The following is a 14,603-nucleotide window of genomic DNA, read 5'->3' as shown; positions in this document are numbered from 1 at the left end:
GTGTGTGTGTGTGTGTGTGTGTGTGTGTGTGTGTGTGTGTGTAGTATGATCAAATCTTCCCTGACCATGGATTAGTGAAAAGAAGTCAGCCTGTACACCTAGTACTATTCAGTAATTCCTAGTAATAAAGCCCCAGTCCAGAATAATGATTCTGTTCTCTAAGGCAAAATCTTGCTAGCTTAAAACAAACAAACAAACAAACCCAAAAAACAAACAAACAAAAAAACCTGCCCAAGCTTGTAGTAGACACCGGCACTTGATATATTAGAATTTACCTCAGCACTCTGTGTTTGTAGAGCCTCTGTACTGATCAGGAAGACAGCTGCTGACTCTAGTCAGCATGTTGTAGCTCTGAGCAGACTTTGCCTGGCCCTAACCCTCATTCCTAGAGGTTCATAGAGTACTGAGGCGGATCTTCTTCACTGAAGAACATCTTAAAACCTTTATTGACCGGTGTAGACTAGGACAGTTAGTGACCCAGTTCAAGCCAGAGATAAGGGGAAAGACTGGTATCAAAATATCATTCTTGGTCACTCTGGCTTCATTAATTAGCAGATATATGAATTAGCAGTCAACCAGACAGTTGATTCATTGTTCTCTGAAGATCTGAATAAACTCTTTCAGGCACCAGTATGAGCCAGTCTTCACTGACTGAACCCGACTTCCAGAATTTGAAGCCCCCACAGTGAGACCTTGCCTTCTCATCTACCATCCACCTAAAAGCTCTATGGATGTACCTATCGGTGCTCTGCCCTTAGCAGGAGTTGGCAACCAAGGAAAACTGAGTTTACAGGAAATGTGGGACATGAAAAGAAAGGGCCAATTAAACAAAAATAAACAATAGTTTACTTAAAAGGCAAAAGGTTATTCTGTGAGTAAGAAAGATTATAAACTTCTATTTTATTTTTTATTTAGGGTCATGTAGCCCAGACTGGCCTTGAACCTGTAGTCTCCCTGCCTTAGCCTCCCAAGTGCTGACATTACAGATAGGTGTGGTCACACCCAATCTGAGATTATAAAAGCTCTTTCACTGTAAAGGTGTTTGGTTCCCAGTGGCCACTCTGTGTGGTTCACAAACTCCTGTAACATCAGCTCAGAGTATCTGTCCCCCTTTCCTGGCTTCCAAGAGCACCGGCACAAATGTGCATATACATGCACACATGTACGCACACATACATGTAAATAATAAAAATCTTAAAAAGCAACTTGCTAACTAATGCTGTGATGGTTCAAACAGAAGGCATGCTAGACTGGGATTTGGGGTAAATGGATGAACACCCAGAAGAGGAGGGCCTGGATAGCGGATGATTCTGTTAAAGCCTCGTGCTCCCGGATACAGTTTGGCCTCTGTGGAAAAGGACACATAGTCCAGACAGTGACCTTGGCTCTAAAGTGAAATCACGTAGCCATAACAACATGAACACTACTTATAGATTTTGGTCTCTGCCTCCAAGCCAGTTCATAGTAAAAACAAAGACGTCATCAGATTGACTAGATCGATGGGAAACGAATAATAGTTCTCTTGCTATCTAAATCTCCCAGTATCTTTTTTAAATTGGTGAGTTGGGAGAGATCACAGAACTCAATGAAACAAGAAATTGCTGCATGTTACTCAAAATTGCAGAGGTCAGCAATAGAATCCTAGCCTGAAGGCCCCAGTGCCAGTGGCCCCAGCTGCTTTTGGGAATAGGGAAGATGGTTCAGTGTCTAAAGGGCTTGCCACACAAGCAGGAGAAGGTAGGAATGGGAAGAATGACCTCGCTAAAGAGACTAGCCATATTGGCAAGCTTTGGATTTGATTAAGATACTCTGTCTCAGCTTCTGGAGACATGGCTCAGTGGTTAAGAGCACCGACTGCTCTTCAGAGGATCTGGACTCAATTCCCAGCACCAACACAGCAGCTCACAACCATCTGTAACTCCAGCTCCAAGGGACTTGACACCCGCACACAGACATGCATGCAGACAAAATACCAATGCACATAAAACAAAACTAAATCATTTTTTTAAAATGATGTTCTACCTCAATGAATAAGGTGGGAGAAAAACCAAGGATGACTCCAGATGTCAACCCTGTGCCTCCACATGCAGGCACTCGTATACACCCCCGTACTTGAGTGTGCCTACACACACACTCACATGAGAACTGGCGTTGACAAAGGAAAAGAAAATTCCTGGGCCCACCTAGACACATGAAATCAGAAACTAACAAGTGGCATGGGTTTTAATAAATTGACCACTGATCCTGACACAGCCAGTTTGGGACCTACAGGTCATAAGTAGATACACGAGGTAGACATGTGAAGCTTAGCAGTTTGCCTGTGAAATAGGAAGGAGGTGGGAGAAAGCTATGGTTTAATCAATCCCTAGCTGGTGTCAGGAATTCAGTGGGATAGTGCATTCATCTGGTAAGCTGAGTTGTCACATCAATATGCTTTCTAGAGACACAGAAATAATCACCAAGATAAAGACAAGCAGACGTAGATAACAGTGCTTTTCTCTTCAGAGAGACCCAGTGAGGGATGTGTGGGTGGAGAGAGTAGTCTTACTTTTTTTTTTTCAACCGTGTCATTCTCTGGTTGAAATTAAAATAAAAGAAAAATATTGTTCTTAGTTTGGAAGGATTGCCCAGGAGCCTGAGACTTTCTAGGGAAGCCGTTCTTGCTTATTCTTCTTTGCCTGATTATGAAAAACAACAAAATTGAGTCGGCTTAGCCATCTCCACCATCCCTCCATGTGGCTTCCAGATGTTGGCTCTGTCAAAGGGAAGAATAATGGGCAGCTAGCAAGAGCCACTCCAGGAAGCAGAGCTCAGGAACCGTCTCTGTCACCACGAGCTCAAATAGAACACGATAGTACATGGATCCCCTCTCCTTTCCCCCCATCAGTCCTCTGTCCCCCCAGGCTCAGCTACATACCCTCTCACCTAGATGGTGCATCACACCTATGTCCCTGAATAACCCCTCCACAACTTTCCTCTCAGAGTCAACAGTACCCTAACCGGTGGTACCCTGACTCTCCAGCACTCTCCAGGGTCACCCACATGCTACAGTCCAGCCACCCTCAAACTTCCTGTGCTCATCTGGCCTTGGGCCCTGCTGGCCCCTCTTCTGTGAAGGTTTCCACCCTGCTCTTCTCAAGGCCAGGCTTTATGTTTGAGGCTTCACCCTAAATGTAACTACCTCAGAGAACCATCTCAGCCCCCACCCCCCAATTCAGCTTCCGATCTGCTCCTTCTGTGAGCTCTACCACAGTGGACTCCGTCCAATGACTTGATCATCTCCAGCACGAGAGAAAAGCTCAGGGAGTGCAGAGATCTGTCTTCTCTCATTAGCTATTAATCCCTCACACCCACCTCCAAACCTGGCCTCACATGAGTGTCCCCGCAGAAAGAGCCCTTGTGAAAGAGCAAAGACCTATGCCATTCTGCAAGGCTGCTTGATGACATAGGATATGCTGTGAGCTCCCTCTGGGAATCCCTCCCTAACCAGTTTGTGCTATGATAGCAGTGATTTTTGCCACAGGGGTGTGTGTGTGTGTGTGTGTGTGTGTGTATCTATGTTTCAAAACATCAAGTAGAGGAAATACAATTGGCGAAAGAGATGGTGTGTTGACTTTCTGTCTTAAGTTGTTTCTCTGTGACATTTTTGTCTTAGCCACATAAAGGTAACTGACACAGGGAGAGGTCAGCACTGGGCAGAGTGCTTACCTAGCATGTATGAGGCTCTGGGTTCAGTCCTCACTACTATGGAAACCAAGAGTTTCCACTGCATGCCTAGAATCCCAGTCCTCAGAAGCTCAAGGCCATCCTTGGCTACATAGCAAGCTCAAAGCCAGCTGAGGTACACAAGATCCTCTCTATTATTTTTTTTTTTAAAAAAGGTCATGGGTGCACACCTTTAATCCCAGCACTCACATGGATTTCTGTAAGTTCAAAGCCATCCTGGTCTACACAGAGCGCCAGGCCAGCCTGTTCTACATAGAGTCCCAGGTCAGTCAAGGCTCCACAGTGAAACCCTGTCTTAAACCAGGAACAGCAAAGGTAACCATCTTTTGCTTCCTCCATCTGGACAAAACTGAAGCCGAGCTGAAATTTCTGAAACCACCATGCACTCTTACCATAGGCCTCCTGAGCAGTGTTATTGAGCTTTATTAAAATAGAATAAAAACTGAATTGGGACAGAGAAACCTAATCTCAGGTTAGGGCAATTACACCATTTAAGAATTGCTAAAATACCATGCCAGGTGTGGTGGTTTGAATAAGAATGTCCCCCCCATAAGAAACTGAATGTTTAGTCATCAGGAAGTAGCACTATTTGAGAAGGATTAAGAGGTGTGGCCTTGGAGTAGGTGTGGCCTTGCTAGAGGATGCACGTCATCGAGGCTTGTCTTTGAAGTTTCAAAAGCCCAACCCAGCTCTGGTTTCCCCTCTTCCTCTCTGCCCATGCATGGATCATGATATAGCTCTCAACTACTGTTCCAGCACCTGCCTGTGTGCCTCCATGCTCCTTCGAACCACGGTAATGGACGAAACTGAGACTGTAAGCAAGTCCCTAGTTAAATGTCTTGGTCGTGGTGTCTCTTCACAGCACTAGAACAATGATTAAGACACCAGATTGCAAAGGTTCATATATCGATTGCACCTAGCTGGGGCCTCTCATATCTGGAGCAGTACTGTGAAGGAATTACAAGTCACAAATGTCATGTCTGTGGTTCAGGCAAATGCTACAGTATGAGGCCGACACCGGCTGTGAAGTCATGTAGTGAATCAGTATTCATTTTGCTTGTTTGCCTTTAAATATAGCCTTCTTGATTAGTCCCCTTGGGTGGGATTTGAAACACATTTACTCCTTCCCAACCCGATCATCCTACCTTTCAAAGGCTTTAGCCTGGGACTTGGTTGCCTTAGCAACCTTATATACAGTGTACAGTCCATGTACATAATTGTAGTTTAATTTAAAAGAAGTATTGCCTGTCTAAGAAACTGGCCCTTCTCTGAACCTAACAGACACACTTAATAGCTATCCTTTCTGTTACCTGAGAAGGGGGGATTTTTCTAGTATGGATGTGGTAGTAGAAATGGGTCCCTCAAGGGCTGAGCAGCGGGAGCCACCCAGTGAGTTTCCAGCCCCTCACTCCCATGTCCCGGTTGCTGCTTCGGCACCGTGGGAAAAGCTGAGAGCCCTGCCTTAGTGGCAGGTACCATTAGAACTGGATGCACCCGTCCTCAAACCACAGCCCAAAGGTGGTAAAGAATTCAATAGCTAAATAGTATACAGCGGGACTCAGCAAGCCCTAGCTTGTGGCCAAGTCTGTTTTTGTGAATAAAGTTTGCAAGTTATAGTAGGAGGGGAGGGGTGGATCAGTGAAAGAAAAGCTTACTGCACAAACATTAGAAACACATTCAGACCCAAGAGTCCATGTAAATCCTGGATGGGATTGGTGGTCCGCCTGTTCCAGCCTTCACAAGGTATGAATAGACAGGCAGTCCTCTGAACAAGCTACCTAGGGAGACCGGTCAGATATGTGAGCTGTAAGTCTCCTAAGAGACCCTGCCTCGAAGAATAGGGAGAAGAATGATCAAGGATTATTCCCAGAATCAACCTCTGGCTTCCACATGCATGCCCACATACATGCAAGCATGTATAATTACATGCCTAAAACACACATGAAAACAGAAAAAGGATTGTCACCATATGCCCATGCCTAGCCACAGACAATTACCGCATGATGTCTGTCTGTTGAGTCACTGGAAGAAAAACAGCAAAGGCCACAAACTCAGCGATGTCCTATCTCACTCTTCCTAGCCAAAATTTGCTAGCCCCATCTTTTTTTTAAAAAAAAAAAAATAGCATAAGGGTTCAGTGAGAATTAAGAAAAGGGATTTTCTAGATGAAAGTGTAGTCCTCAGGGGAATCCAGGGTGATGGGCCGGGTGAGGAAGAAGCCAGAAGAATCTAAGCTGGAGGCTGCTGGGCATGCTGCTCCTTAGCCTCTGAAGCCTGAGGCAGGAAGTGATTATCTCTGGGGAGAGGTTTTAGCTTCCTGTGACAAGGAGAGACAAGATCAGCCCTCATGGCTAGGAAGGCTGCTTCCAGGGAAGTGAGCAGTTGGGCCGTGCAGACCTGCAGGTAGCGGCTGGAGGGCAAGAGAGAAGAGACTCTAGCCAAGCTGAGTGTGGCCTGGTCTGATGGAAGTGCCACACTTTTAGGTGGACTTTGGGTACAGGTAAAAGCAACTTGACAGGTTTCTCAGGGACCAAACTTAGAGCTGTTGGGATTTCTACCTGAGAGGAACACTCTAGCTGGGCCATTACCTTAAAGTCACATTCTCTGTGCTTCATGCCAAGGAGAACTTTTTCATTATTCCTGGAAACTCTGTCCTCACCCATTGTGTTGAAGCTGTGTTGTGCCAGCCGTCTTACCTCCCAGAGATGATTCCTAGGAAACACATTGGCCATTTTCCCAGAAGAGATTGGTCCAGGTCCAGGCACGGGAATCAAATTTCAACCTCAGCATACAAATGTGTGGACATGTGTGGCCAATGTGTGTGGATGCACACATACACACAGACACACACACACAGAGACAAAAGCACCTCTCACTTTCTGGTGTTGGGTACAGGACTCTTGATTTAATAGTATGCCACTGTTTTGACCCTTAAAGCAACTGCTTTCCCAACTTACTAAGGGGCTTGACACAACCCAGGTTCTAAATTGTGCATCCTGCTCTTGTGTTCCATGTTCCTGACTTAAGGAAGACTATTGGGTTGGCAGTGTTCCGGGAACACACTAGTAACAGATTGTTAAATATATTGCTGCACAAAAACCACTCAGAAATTTGGTTCCCATTAGGAGAGAGGATCTTAAATGTTACACCATTTCTTTTTTAATTTACCTGTTGTTGGGTTGTTGCCATGTTGTTGCTGTTGAGAACACTGATGTAATAAGCATGAGAATATAGCCATCTCTTCAAAGTGCGTATAACTTCCACATGCACACACATGTGACCATATGCATACCCATGTGCACACACGTGCACATGTTAATAAAAGATTGTATCTGTAATTACTGTAAATAGACTAAACTCCTGCAAATGCAACATATAAAGTGATGGAATAGGTTAAAATACACAGAAAATCAAACTGCCTGCCAGAAATTCACTCCTGGTCCAAGAGTGTATATATGGGGAGGGGAAAAAACTGTGTGAATGTTAACCAAAGAAAAGCAAGCATAGCTCACACATACAGGCTTACTTAAAGTAGAGGTTAAGGGCAGGAGCTGTCTCTGAAGGCAGTGAAGGTCTTTACACAGTAATAAAAGTGTCAGAGGGGCTGTCAGCATGTCAGCTCCTATAGCAGAAAGGTTACATACATAAAACAAATACTGACAGACCTGACAGTGACACAAAACTCAACCCCGGTGCCTTACTTTCAGCTATGGGTAGATAGAGGTTCTACATAGAAGCCTTCGGTCTTCATTACTGTTCTTCTGCTGTAACAAGACAACATGTTCAAGGCAAACTTAGAAAGGAGAGCATTTGACTAGGGGCTTTCTTACAGTTTCAGAAGGTGAGTCCATGACCATCATGGTGGAAGGCATAAAGTCAGGTAGGCAGGCAGGCAGGCAGGTGCCAAAGACCAGGTTTGACATCAGAAGGTTAACTGAGGCAGGCAGAGAAAAGTGGTATGGCGTTAGCAATTGGAGTCATACTGATAGCAGCTGACGGGTCCACTGACAGCAATGGGCAATTTACAGGGTCAGTACTACTAATGGAACAAAACTTAACTATCTGGGGCTGGCAAGAATACTCAGTGAGAACCCTGAACTCTTTTCATTCTTAAGTGTCCATGCATATAGACAAAACAGATATCCACCTGGTAGATAAGGCTGAGGCCCCAAAGTCACACACTATTCCTTCTCTCTGGTGATTTATACCTTCTTAGACAAAAGTTCCTTATAAAATTACCTCATAGATAAAATGTTACACAAAGGGAGAGTTACAGAAAGATATCAATAGTAAGTTCAAAGCAGTGTTGCATTCTGTAAGCTCATTGTAAGTTCAAAGCAACAGTTTCCCACGGCCTTGCTTTATCATGGTGCACACCTGTGGCCTCATCTTGACCTGACCTAGAATGAATGTTTTTCCTTGATCACAAATCTGTCCCAAGCCTGTATCTCTTTTTAGTGTAATTTATGAAGGCTCACTGTATTCCTTATTATGCAGCCTTTGCTTACTATTCTGTGAGGAGGTGGCACATTCTATTCTTGATTCTAACTTTATTACATCTTTTGGCAAAACAACTAAAACCATTTTCTTAAACTTTCTTCTTAAAATTCTTTGAATCAAATTAGGGATTCTAGAAAGACATTAACTCATCGAAACAGCATTAGTTCACAAAAGTTCATCTTCATATTGATCTGCAGGAAATTTGCCCAATAGGGTGGGTTGATGCCCAGGAACTGTTAGGCTTGTAATAATGGCAGGAAAGGCGTACCAGCAGAGAGAAGCAATACTGGGATGAAGTCTCTGTGTCTATGCCTCTCCAGAGTGTTCCCCTTGCAGCCATAAAAAACTGTGGGCCATCTCCAGGAAACTCACTTGCTCGCCTTAACCTTTCCTAGATGGCTTCTGTCAGGCAGGCAGGCAGGCAGGAAGGCAGGCAGGCAGGGAACTGGAGCAGTAGCTACGGGCTTACATCTTCAAGCACAACGCAGAAAGAGACTGAGACAGGAACTGTTGTGAGCTTTTGAAACCTCAAAGCCCACGCCCTGTGACACACCTCCTCCACTAAGGCCACACCTCCTAATCCTTCCTAAACAATTCACCAAATGGGATACAAACATTCAGATGGCCTATGAGGGGTGTGGTTGGGAAGGACGATCACATTCAAAACACCAGAACCAACAAAGGAACAGAAGAGTTAGAAAGCATTGTGGATCAGTAGACCCAATAGACATGCACAGAATGTTCTACCCAACAGAAGATCACCCAATGATCACCCATCTTCTCCACAATAGACTTCATGTGAAAACACAAATCTCAACAAAGCTTGAATCGTACCAAATGTCTTTTCTGACTACAATGGAATGAAATTTTTTTTAAAAAAAAAAAACAATAACAGAGAGAAAAATGGGGGAAATGGTGAAATTGCTACTGGATTTTCCATTTGTCAGGGGCTTGGTCAAGCCACCTCATCTCTCTATACAGAGCAGGTCTCCACCAGGGACTCTGAAGTCCCTGAGAACCCTACTCCTGTGACAGCTCAATCATGTGGGAACCTCTTTACAAAAACTTGGGGTTTCCTTGGCTCAGAGTAGCTAAGTTCCAAGAACAAATTAACTAGAAGAAAGCTCTGTTGCTTTTTATGCAGTTGGCTTGGGCGTCATATAGTACAGCTTTTGCTGTGGCCACAGACCCTGCTGGACAGCAGGGAAGCAGTCATTAGTATGTGCTTCTCTGTGGGAAGAACTCTCTTATAGCATTGTAAGAAGTGTGAGGAGAGACATTTCTGAGTAGATCCTTGGAAAAATACCTTAGTCTACACTGAAGCAGGTTCATATCCAATCCTGTTTCACCGTCGATTAGGAAGTCTCATGGGGCACACTTGATTACACCGTAAAAATTGAGAGGTCTGTCCAAAGATGGGTGGTGGGATCCGAGAACTGGATTGACAGAGGTTTGAACGACAGGGCCCCAAACTTGAAGTATGTTTGTCACAGAATAGATTGAGATCCCATTCCCTCCTCAGTTCTTAACTCTGTCAGTTGCCACCTCTGAAGCCACCTCTTCCCATCACCACCCCTGATGCCATCTCTCCCACTCCCATACTTCATCCCATGTTGTCTACAAAAGGCTCATTTTCAATCAAGGGTGCACCCGGTGATGGAAAGAGCTCATGAGACAAAGCTGGAGTAGCTCACGTGCATCTTGGGGGAAAATAGACTGAATCAGGTCCTGTCACTACAGACAAAGTCATTACATGGTTATTCAAAGGTTCCAACCAACAAGCAGATTCCAGGTTTATAATAAATATACACCTAACATTGGAAGAGCCCACATCTATCTCACTTGCCTATAAAGTTAGATTCATGATCAGAAATTTTTTTTTTGAGGGATGGTTTTTGAGGACCTGATGTTAGAAGATTGAGAGGATGAATCTAAAGGAAAATAAAAGGTGAAATCAATATAAAGTCAAGTGAAAGCCCTAGCAGGGCCATGCTTACAATGGACCAACAAGCTTAAATCAACTTGTTAAGGGTGTCTTTATTCTCATTCTTGTAAAACTCATGGGGCCTTCCTTCCACTTCTCACTTAAATGTCTACACATCTCTCCTGTTTTCCTGTTGGTGGTGATGAGATATCACTGAAGTCTTTTATTGAAGCTACTTTGGAACTTGGCTTTTCCCTTGCTCCGGTAGGGTCCAAAAGAACACAGGAAGCTGCTCTTTCCCCAAGACATCCATGATAATTGAGGAAGGGAATGTTGGCTGGGACATTTTATTCTTTTGGAAATGTGGCATGCGAGTATGAATTTCCATGGGCAAAACTACCCTGTCTGGTAGAGTCTAGACTTTCTATTAGCCAACAGGCTTGCTGGACTCCATACTGGCACCCTGGGAGGCCATGTGGACTGGGAGTGTGGAAGGGAACGTGCTACCTAGAACTGTGCTTGGATATGAAGGGGGACAACCTCATGGACTTGAGCATGATCTTTGAAGGGGTTTGAAGGTTGGTAAATCAAAGCTAGTGAAGGACAATGGGCTCTCCTTTCCAAATCCTTCTGAAATGGTAAAACAGTGGGAGCTGTGGAGCACTTCCATTGTCTAGTAGGGAGGACGTTCTCCATGGATCATAACATCAGAGAGATGGAGACAGCAATGAGGAACCAATGCTTGCATCCTCCTACTTCGGAGGAGTTGTAGCCTCAGCCAGTGTTGCTCTCCATCGCATGGCCAACCGTCACAGGTGGGCCCATACTCCAGAGCATCCCTAAATGCTGAATGTTTGAGTCACTGAACTTAAGGCCCTGCACTGAGTGGAGCTTTGGCTGCCGAGGGTCAGCTCTGGTGAGAGAAACAACATTCTCTGCTTAACCTCCAACTGCTAAAATCATCCCTGTCATCTTACATTCTCAGTCCTAAAGCCCGAACACCTTTGACATTTCCCTCTGGGACTAATAATTCAACATGGCCCCATTGCTTGTGTAGAGAATGGTTCAAGGAAAGACTTTGTTCCTCCCCAAGAGAAATCCTAGAAGAAATGAACAGACTGGTGTCTCAGGATACTTTACACGGATGGTTGGTCACTGACGTCTTAGACCAGCACATGCTGAGAGGTATTTGTCATGCATGGCCACGGCTGGCTTTCCTAGAGCACCAGGAATGCAAACTGAGGTGTTGAGGCTGGGCACAGGGAAGTTTTCTTACCTACTGAGCCATTTCCCCTGCCCCGCTAAATGCTTCCAGAAAGAACTACACGAAGCACTCAGTAACTTGAGCAATAGAACAAGGGAGGTGCCCATGGCCTCAGGACCACTATTGACAGGGATTCCATGGAACCTTGAAGAAGTCCTCTCCACATACCAGGGAGTTGGATTCCATTCCTGGGGTTAGAGGAAAGTGCCTGGAGGGCACTGGTTTACAAAGAGATAGCTGGCCATTGTTTTTGTTCATTTAAATTCTGTACTAACATCATATCTTCTCTCCCACAGACAGTTTTTGAAAGGAATTGCCGATCTGAGGACTGTGCTGCTGACCTGCAGCTCCAGGGGAAACTGCTGCTTTCCAGGTATGTCACAGCTCCTCCATGACACTGTCCCAAGAACTTGCTCTCTTTTGACTCCAGACTGCAAACCTGGAAGTTCAGATTTCCCCAACAAAATAGGAATACGCAGTATTGATGAGTTAGGATAGTTTGTGAGTTGGTTTTAGACTGTATGCTATAAATGCTAATTTAATAGCAGATATTACCAGAGGGATTAGCTGAGGTACCATTTGCAATTCCATCCCATATAACAACTGACTGTTCCCTATGATTTCGGTGTTTGTTTATGTGTTGGGAAGGGACTTGACATTTATCACTTTGGATTACATTGCACGATGGGAAACTGCCAGAATTTGACCTTTGGGGATGGTTTCATGTGACTTAAGGTAGTATTATTTGAAGATCCCTTTCATCTTTTTTCCCTGGCATTTAACAGTGGTGTCTGTTTTAGCAGTGAACAGTTTCTAAGGCAGGAAGGGGTGAAGGAAGGGGGCAGCCGGACTGCTGATGCAAGCAAACAGTGTCTTTATTATTTCAGGCCTTCCTCCCATGGTCTGCAAATCCCCCCTGGCCAGGGATGAACCAGACCAAAGCCTTCTGTTTCCCCTTTGCCAACCCTTTATTTTAGACTTCTTTTAGAATGACGGCACTTATCCTGAATCAGCCACAGAGCACACAATGGTTTCCTTTTGTAACACGCCTTCTGAAAGATTATAGTAGCTTTGGGGCCAAGAACCTCCTCTGCAAGATCTGTAGCCACTTTTCAAGCAAGTATCAGTGTCAATAGATACTGTGTAAAATGTTTCATTGTGTACCTTCCCTTACCCAAAACATTGAGATAAGTTTGAATCAGTGATGATTGACAGCTATGACCTTTCTTTTTTTTCTTTTGTTTTCTTCCTTTCTTCCTTCCTTCCTTTCCTTCTTTTTCTTAAAGATAGTCTTACATAGCCCAGGTTGGTCTCTAACCCCCTTCTGTTTCAGCCTCTAGGCTGCTGGATTACAAGTGTTGCATCACTATATCTGGATCGAGTGCTACAGTGTTTTCATTTTTCTGTGTGTTTATAGGTGTAGGTGCGTGGGCATACACAGGTGTGCATGTGGAGCCAGAGGTCTCCATCAGATGTGACACTGTTGTGTCAGGGACTGTACAGCTGTTTTCTGAGAGAGGGCTCTCTCACTGGCCCCATGACCATGGACAAGTTTAAAAGCTGTCCTGCAGGATTGCCTGCCTCCCTCTCCACAGTGTTAGAATTACTAGCACGCAGCACCATGCCTGGCTTTTTTATGGGTTCTGGGAGCAAACTAAAGGTTTACCTGCATGAGCACTTCACCTACTAAACCATAACCTCAGTCCCATGCTCTTATTTTGGGTTTTTAATAATATTTTATTCATCAAAGGAAAATCAAACTGAGATTCCATTCTTTAGTTGAAGTGTACCTGAGAAAGTGGCATAAACCTCAAGACCCCACCCCCAAGTGTACACACACACATGCTTCTCCTGACAACGTCTTAGATGCTAATTGGCTTTGGTTCTGCTCTGGAAGAAGTGTGGCTTAAAGTAGCACATGCTTTTCTAAGCTTGGGAAATTGCTTTAGACGCATAGAGTGGGTAATGGGCTGTTTAACAGTACGAGGAGCCTCCTGGGATACTTAGAGACATCAATTTTAAAGAAGGTTCATAAATTATCAGCTCATTCATTTTAATTTTAGGTGTGTCTTCCAAAAAATGTCTTTTAGGGAAAGTACGTGAGTTTCTTTTTATGTTGAACTAGACTGTAAATGCTGGGGTTTATTTTGGATCATAGAAGACTCCATGTGGTAAGAAAATATCCACTTGATCCATGGTTAAACATTGCTAGGAAAGTTCTGGCGCCCTTGCTGGCCGTTTGTTAATTGTGCTTTCTGTGTAGCAAGATGGAAAACTCGAGGACTGTGGTCAGCAAAGCACTTTTGGCTGAAGTTGCTTCCGTTGCTGGCCTTTCGAGAGCACTGTCATCGAAGCATGGCGAGAAAAACCCAAGGGTGTGATAGTAGTCCCCGTGAAATCTTAAAAATGTGCTCACCTAAACAATGGTGACATCAGTTGACATCACAGTGTGGATGCAAACAATCAGATAAGCCCCACCCCAGCAAAAAGAGCTACAGGCAATTAATGGCTGCTGAGAGAGAGAGAGAGACAGAGACAGAGACAGAGACAGAGAGACAGAGAGACAGAGAGAGACAGACAGAGAGACAGAGAGACAGAGAGACAGAGAGACAGAGAGACAGAGAGACAGAGATAGAAACAGAGACAGAGACAGAGAGAATCAGCCTTCTCCAGGTATGAGTCCCTTGGTAGGTTAGCTAGTCCCAAATGGGACTAAACACCTACAGGTAACACTAAGTGTACTCACCAGGTTCTCTCTCTGGAGGGGGAGGTGTATGTGTGTCTGTGTGTATGAGAGAGAGAAAGACAGGCAGACAGAGAGCGACAGAAATGAGACAGAGATGGGGAGGAAGGGAGAGACAAAGAGGGAAGATCTCAATGGTATTAGTGGCGGCCATTTCGGCGACCATTTCTTCATATGGTGTGCATGTCGTATGTACTTGGTTACATTCAGCTCTATCTTCAGTCATTCACCCATGCATCTGAGTCTGCTGAGGGCTAGATCCCAGGCTTGGCTGTCCCAGCTTCCCTCTGCCCTTCCATTGTCCTTCTGGAACAAGTAGGCTCAGGTGGGCATACTCCTCTCAAGGAATGTCAAACTTGTTTGAAGCCAGCACAAACAAGCAACGACTCCTCAGGCCTGGGCTCAGAACCGGGACGTTTGTGACTCTGGGCTTGTTCGGTTTTCTA

General features: G+C 44.7%; 1 protein-coding gene across 1 annotated transcript in view; it reads left to right on the top strand.

Moving 5' to 3' along the window:
* Positions 1–14,603, top strand: part of Itga9 (integrin subunit alpha 9) — a 246,687-nt gene that overhangs the window by 168,766 nt on the left and 63,318 nt on the right. The window contains exon 17 of the mRNA XM_028767293.1: positions 11,711–11,787. Within this exon, the coding sequence (XP_028623126.1) occupies positions 11,711–11,787 (77 nt within the window). The remainder of the gene's footprint in view (positions 1–11,710; positions 11,788–14,603) is intronic.

The sequence above is a fragment of the Grammomys surdaster genome, unplaced genomic scaffold (assembly GCF_004785775.1).
Source record: "Grammomys surdaster isolate TR1022 unplaced genomic scaffold, NIH_TR_1.0 172, whole genome shotgun sequence".
Taxonomy (NCBI): domain Eukaryota; kingdom Metazoa; phylum Chordata; class Mammalia; order Rodentia; family Muridae; genus Grammomys; species Grammomys surdaster.
This window is presented reverse-complemented; position numbering and strand designations above follow the sequence as displayed.